This window comes from Panthera uncia, unplaced genomic scaffold, assembly GCF_023721935.1.
Source record: "Panthera uncia isolate 11264 unplaced genomic scaffold, Puncia_PCG_1.0 HiC_scaffold_790, whole genome shotgun sequence".
Lineage (NCBI taxonomy): Eukaryota > Metazoa > Chordata > Mammalia > Carnivora > Felidae > Panthera > Panthera uncia.
In genome coordinates this window covers 1,021-7,473 of record NW_026059969.1, presented here as the reverse complement: position 1 = coordinate 7,473, position 6,453 = coordinate 1,021, and the positions used below count along the sequence as shown (strand labels likewise).

Genomic DNA, 6,453 nt, shown 5'->3' with positions numbered 1-6,453 from the left:
GGGGGGGGGGGGGGGGGGGGGGGGGGGGGGGGCTGGCAGTGGTAGGGAGTAGGGGCAAACTGGTTGTTAGAATGGCAGAAAAAGTGAAATCACTCCCATGTTCCTGGACCCAATGGGTATATATTGGATGACTGATGTATATTCCCCAACGATGCTAATTTTTGAGCTTAAAATGTGTGCGCTTTCGTGCATCAGTCTGTGACCAGCAAATTTTCTAGGTTCTAACTCATGGTCTCAAGAGATGGGAGTTGAAATCATTCATGACTATTTACATTTTGCCCAAAAAGCTGATAAGGGTTACAGCCTTCAGAGCTTGGCGGTATTCAGCTAGCTGGGCAGGGGACAGTTTTGTGGTCTGGGCAGCAGTTGGGGAGAGCTCCATTTAGCCAAAGTAAAAATGGCTGTTAACCTTTGCGATGGTCTGTGGACTCCTCAGTTATTTTCCCTTTTTATTAATAGCTTTTCTGCAAGACCAGTGAGTGGAATGAGGCCATTTCATAGGCTGGGACTTTGACACTTGGCATGCCACAGTAGCTTACTGCAGTAACCTCGTGGGTCTGTGAGGCGTGGCGCCACCCACGTGGCTCTGCCCTCCCTACAGTATCTAGGCATCGGATGGGGCAGGTTTGTCTGGTAAGGATCCTAAGTTGTGATCTACAAGGAAAGTCTGTCTTTTCAGTTGAGGACTAAGAATTTTCTATCAGTCAGCGATGGTTATTGGCTGTTTCATTTACGTATTGCTGTATGACAAACCAACCCCAAGTGTTGTGGCTTAAATGACAGTAACAACCATGGATTTGCTCCAGATCCTGGGGTTGGTTCTTACCTCTTCCACAGAGTTTCCACTGGGGTCTCCCTGCAGTTGCCTTCAGCTGGGAGCCCAGCTTCCTTGCGGTGTGGCAGCCGGAGTCCCAGAGGACAAAAGCAGCCGCTGCTGAGTCTCTTAAGGCCTGAGCTCAGAAGCCCTCGAATGTCACTTCTGCCATATTCTCTTGGTCAGAGCAGGTCACGAGGCTAGCCCAGATTCGCATTCTGCCTTTTGATGGGAAAAGTAGCACGCACCCTCAAAGATGTAGATTGCTGGCACCAATCTTTGGAAATCGATCCACCACATTGGGCCTTCTTTCCCTCCTCCCGATCTCCCTGTGCTCTTCTTCATTCCTTCCTTCTAATTGTGTCATCTGTCACCTTCATTATGAAGCACCAGCACCAATGTGTGTTTTACTTAAATATTAATCTTTTCTTCTCTAACAACCCTTGGCACTTCATTGATACTTTCCTAGTGATATTTTTACATTTGGCATTTTGTTAGAGTTTTGTCTTACCTCCCCCAGTGGAATATCCGTTCCCATGAGGTGGGGCCTTTGCTTTCCTCCTCGTTTCCTGCACAGTGCGTGGTGGGTGCCTGCTCACCCGGGGCTGCTTGGGTAAGTGAATGAAAGCAGATTTTAGAATAACCAAGAGTCAGCTTGTCTAGATGAAGCATCAGTTTCTATTGGGCAAGTGTTAGAGAAAACAAAGCAAAACAACTATCTAGCTATTCTGCTTTTGATTTTTCTTCCTTGGTCAGAGCCCTTCTTCCTAGGCCCCACACAGTTACCACTTAATGCTTTCCTTGTATGTATAATTATAGGCTATAGTTCTCTTTTTATATTTATCAATATTTACGTTTAGTATGTGTAGTATTAAATGTGTCATGTAGCATTTAATGCACAAATATATATTTGTCTATGTTTATAAGAAGGGTCAAAAATCCCTTTTCGTCATTTCATCAAATCACTTAAGGGAAAGAAATAGGTATACTAAGTCATTTGCCACCCTAAAGACTTCATTTGTCTCGTTTCTCCCCCTGGAACTAGGAGCGTGAGGAAGAGGCTGCCTGTGTCATTATGTGTGCGTCGGTCAAGTACAATATCCGGGGTCCTGCCCTCATCCCAAGAATGAAGAGCAAGCACCGAATCTACTACATCACCCTCTTCTCCATTGTCCTCCTGGGCCTCATTGCCACTGGCATGTTCCAGTTCTGGCCGCATTCCATCGAGTCCTCCAGCGACTGGAGCGTGGAGAAGCGCAGCGTCCGGGACGTGCCGGTGGTCAGGCTGCCCGCCGACAGCCCCATCCCCGAGCGGGGCGATCTCAGCTGCAGGATGCACACGTGCTTTGACGTCTACCGCTGTGGCTTCAACCCAAAGAACAAAATCAAGGTGTACATCTACTCTCTGAAGAAGTACGTGGATGACTTTGGTGTCCCAGTCAGCAACACCATCTCCCGGGAGTATAACGAACTGCTCACGGCCATCTCTGACAGTGACTACTACACCGATGACATCAGCCGCGCCTGCCTGTTCGTCCCGTCCATCGACGTACTTAACCAGAACACGCTCCGCATTAAGGAGACAGCACAAGCCTTGGCCCAGCTCTCTAGGTAGCTAGTACTTTCGCAGACGGGAGCGCAGTCCTTGGGGAACTAAAGGGAAGGCCAGGGAGAGGGAGTGGTTCTTCTCTTGATCTGGCTCCAGCTGCTGTCTCTTTGCTCGAGGGAGGGCATGCGTGTGAGTGACTGACTTGGGGGACGAGGCCAACGCCATAAGCACCTGGCCTCTGTTCCAGTGAAAAGCATTTGGCCATCAGTGCTATTGCTGTGGGCTCTCAGCATCTCAGAGTTTAGAATCTAAGGATGGCTTATCTTCCCACACCTTTCCTTTTATGCTTAAATGTTCCCTCTTTGTTACTTACACAATACATGTTCACTGTAAAAAGTCTGAAAATACAAGGAAGCAAAAAGAAGAACGTAAGGTTTGTTCCATGATGCTGCTGTGATGTTAGTTTCCGGTCACTTTTTTTTTAAATGTTTTATTTGTTTTTTGAGAGAGAGAGTGCGAGTAGGGCAGGGGCAGAGAGATTGGGGGACAGGGGATCTGAAGCGGGCTCTATGCTGACAGGCTGACAGCAGCGAGCCTGAAGCGGGGCTCGGACTCACGAACCACGACATCATGACCCGAGCTGAAGTCAGATGCTCAACCGACTGAGCCACCCAGGCACCCCTTCCAGTCACTTTTGTATAAAAAATAAATACATATGCGTGTAATATTCATTTTTGTGTGAAATATATGCATACCTCAGTGTACATATACATTTTGTCAAGGGATTACACATTATATATTCTTACGCTGTCTTTCTCCCCTGATATGTTATGAATCTGTTTCCAAATAATTTCATATTCTTTTACTATATAATTTTAAGAGTTGTATAGCATTCCATTTTACACGTTCCATTCTGTATTTAAGCCAGCCTTATATATTTTATATATTTTTTTGTTTCTTTAACCAGATGGTGCACATTCAGATAGTTTTCAGGTTGTCCTAATCATGGGCACTTCTGTAGTGGACAGACTTCAAGTAAACATCCACCCATGTTTTTCTTTTGAGGAACCAGGGTGGCCTGGATGTCCTCTTGGGATTTCTAGGAATTCACTTTGCACACCCGAGAAGTGGGCCTATTTGGGGTTGGGGATATTTGCTGCTTGTCATTCAGTAACTGACCCTTGTATTTGTTTCTTGGGAGTTGACATGTGAATTCCCCTACATGTATAATTTTTTTTTTAATAGGTGGGATCGAGGTACAAACCACCTGCTGTTCAACATGTTGCCTGGAGGTCCCCCCGATTATAATACAGCGCTGGATGTCCCCAGAGACAGGTAACTGTATTTGGAGTTGTCCCTGTGAGGGGTTTCTGAGGATCAAGGAAATACAAGACCCTTTCCTTCCTGTGAAGTCATTTTCTTTTTTTTAAAAAAAAATTTTTTTTTTTTTTTAACGTTTATTTATTTTTGAGACAGAGAGAGACAGAGCATGAACGGGGGAGGGTCACAGAGAGAGGGAGACACAGAATCGGAAACAGGCTCCGGGCTCTGAGCTGTCGGCACAGGGGCCCGACGCGGGGCTCGAACTCACGGACCGCGAGATCGTGACCTGAGCCGAAGTCGGCGCTCAACCGGCTGAGCCACCCAGGCGCCCCGTGTGAAGTCATTTTCTAAGCCTGATGACAGACTGTGTCATCAGAATTGTTTGTTAAATAAAAAAAATGCCCTTGGCATTTACCTCCTCAGGACCTGGAAGTAGTGAGACCTGACCTACTTAAATCTGTTGTGTTGAACCGACCAGAACTTCCATTGTAGCATTGCATTTTAGTTAGTGCATTTATTTATTTATAAAAATTTTTTGTGTATTTATTTATTTTGAGAGAGAATGTGCACACAGATGGGGGAGGGGCAGAGAGAAGGAGAAACAGAGTCCCACGCAGGCTCCACGCCATCAGCACAGAGCCTGATGTGGGGCCTGAACCCATGAACTGTGAGCTCATGACCTGAGTTGAGATCAAGAGTCGGAGGCTTAACCGACTGCACCACCCAGGCGCCCCTGTAGCATCGCATTTTAAAAAACTGTCTTTTTTTCTCGGTCTGACTTATGCTGTCCTTAATGGCGCACCCCCGCCCCCAAGACCGGGTTCATGATTGGCTTGTGTGTGCTCTGTCTGAATTTGGGAGCGTTTGCCAAAAGTGGAGCCACAGCTCACTGTGGGAAGGGGGTGCGGAGGTGTGAAAGTGACACCCACAGCCCGTCACGTCGGAGGACAGGGTGGGGGCAGTCTGGTTGTCATTTACTCTCCATTGCCTAAGTCAGTGGGACTCTTCCTTCCTCCCTCCCCTCCTCGCTCCCACCCATTTCTTGCCTTCCTTTCTTCCTGATGAAGCCTTCCCGACAGCACTTACGTTACGGGGTGGCCGAGATGGCATGATTATGATTCTTAGTTCACGTACTGTACTCGTCAGCCCTTTCATACAGCGGCTGAACCCCTTGGGCTGGAGGCTTCCTGGAAGGCTTGGGAATGAGGTCCGCTTGGCCTTCCTCTCCTGGTACTTGATTCAAGGCTTTGAGGAGAGCAGAAATGTTAGGCCCAGGGTAGGGCTCCCGGGCAGTGCTCAAGGTACAGGATTGTTGTAAACTTATGTAAAACTCACTTAAAAGTAATTTTATTATGGTTGATATTTAATTCTTAAAGTGATTGTTACTGGCAAAGGTTAGAGAATGACCCGAGGCCAGCCATGCTCTCAGCTTCCCGGAGGCTGACATTGTTGTCATTTGTGAAAATCTGCACTAAACACTACTTTTCCCTGGAAAATTAAACCCAAGCTCTTTTCGCTTTATGTGATTGTATAGGGTCAGTGTTGTGTTTTTATCTGGAAATACTGTTAATGCTACAAGAGACCTACACTCCAGGACCACTCTTCACCTTTGGTGTAGGAACCATTTTGGTCGATAGAGGGCAGTCAGGCCACACACATTCGGTAGAAACCAGCCGAACACAAGGTGAGCCCTGGTTTGGCCCTCAGCCCCAGCCAGACCTGAGTGGGCTACTGTTTTATGGATTTGGTTGCTCGGGGAAAGAGAAATACTTTAGGGAACAGAGAAGGGGAGAAAAAGCTGTTAGGAATGCAGTGTCTCTACCTGCTGTTTTGGGTTTATTTTGAGAAGGCCTTCTTTCTTTCTTTCTTTCTTTTAAATTTTTAATGTTTATTTATTTTAGAGAGAGAGAGAGAGAGAACGAGCAGAGGCAGAGAGAAAGGGAGACACAGAATCTGAAGCAGGCTCCAGGCTCTGAGCTGTCAGCACAGAACCTGATGCAGGACTTGAACCCACGAACTGCGAGATCATGACCTGAGCCAAAGTTGGATGCTTAACCGACTGAGCCATCCAGGCGCCCCCCCCCGCCTTTTTTTTTTAATTGTTTATTTTTGATAGAGAGAGAAGGCCTTATTTCTATATGAGACGTTTCACTTTTTGCTGACATTTTGGTATATGTATTTGCATGGGAGAAGGATTTTATTTTTATCAAGTGCATATGTGAAATGGGGTTTCATGTCTCTGCAGGAAAGTGTCAGGTGGTCAGGAAGAAGTTTGAGTTCCTGCTAGTGCTTAGGTGTTAAGGATCAGGAAGGTTAAATCTTTTTCCCTACGCATGTATTTTTGTAAGCGATTATGGCAATCCTATAGCAAGTAATGAATCACTGTTTAGTCTTCCTTTATCTCTGCACATGGGAAATTGCGTTTTGAGACCTGGGTGGTCTTCTGGAAGGAAGGAAGAGCAGATTTTTTGTTAGTTTTTCTTATCATTTGTCCTTGCTCCTGGATTCAGAGGAAGCAAGAGCCATGAATATACACTGGTTTTAGCAGGAGCTGCGTATCAGGTTATTTGGAAATTAGAAAGCAGGCAGCCTAGATTAGACTGTTTCTTAGGGTCTCCTGAAGTCTAAGGTCGTAGGTGTGATTATTTGAGAATGATTTGACTCAGGGAAATGCAAGGAACAGGACAGAAGGAAATGTCTTCTCAGCATATAATCTTTCGTGCTGCTTAAATCTGTCTTTATTTCTCTTTCACTTTTTAAAGATCCT

The 6,453-nt window shown here is 46.1% G+C and overlaps 1 protein-coding gene across 1 annotated transcript in view; it reads left to right on the top strand.

Annotated features, from left to right (window-relative positions):
• The window catches only part of LOC125918433 (exostosin-2-like), a 12,564-nt gene extending 8,786 nt beyond the window's left edge, over positions 1-3,778 (top strand). The window contains exons 3-4 of the mRNA XM_049624437.1: positions 1,860-2,425; positions 3,609-3,778. Of these exons, the coding sequence (XP_049480394.1) occupies positions 1,860-2,425; positions 3,609-3,702 (660 nt within the window). The 3' untranslated portion in view covers positions 3,703-3,778. The remainder of the gene's footprint in view (positions 1-1,859; positions 2,426-3,608) is intronic.
• Positions 3,779-6,453: the final 2,675 nt, after the last annotated feature.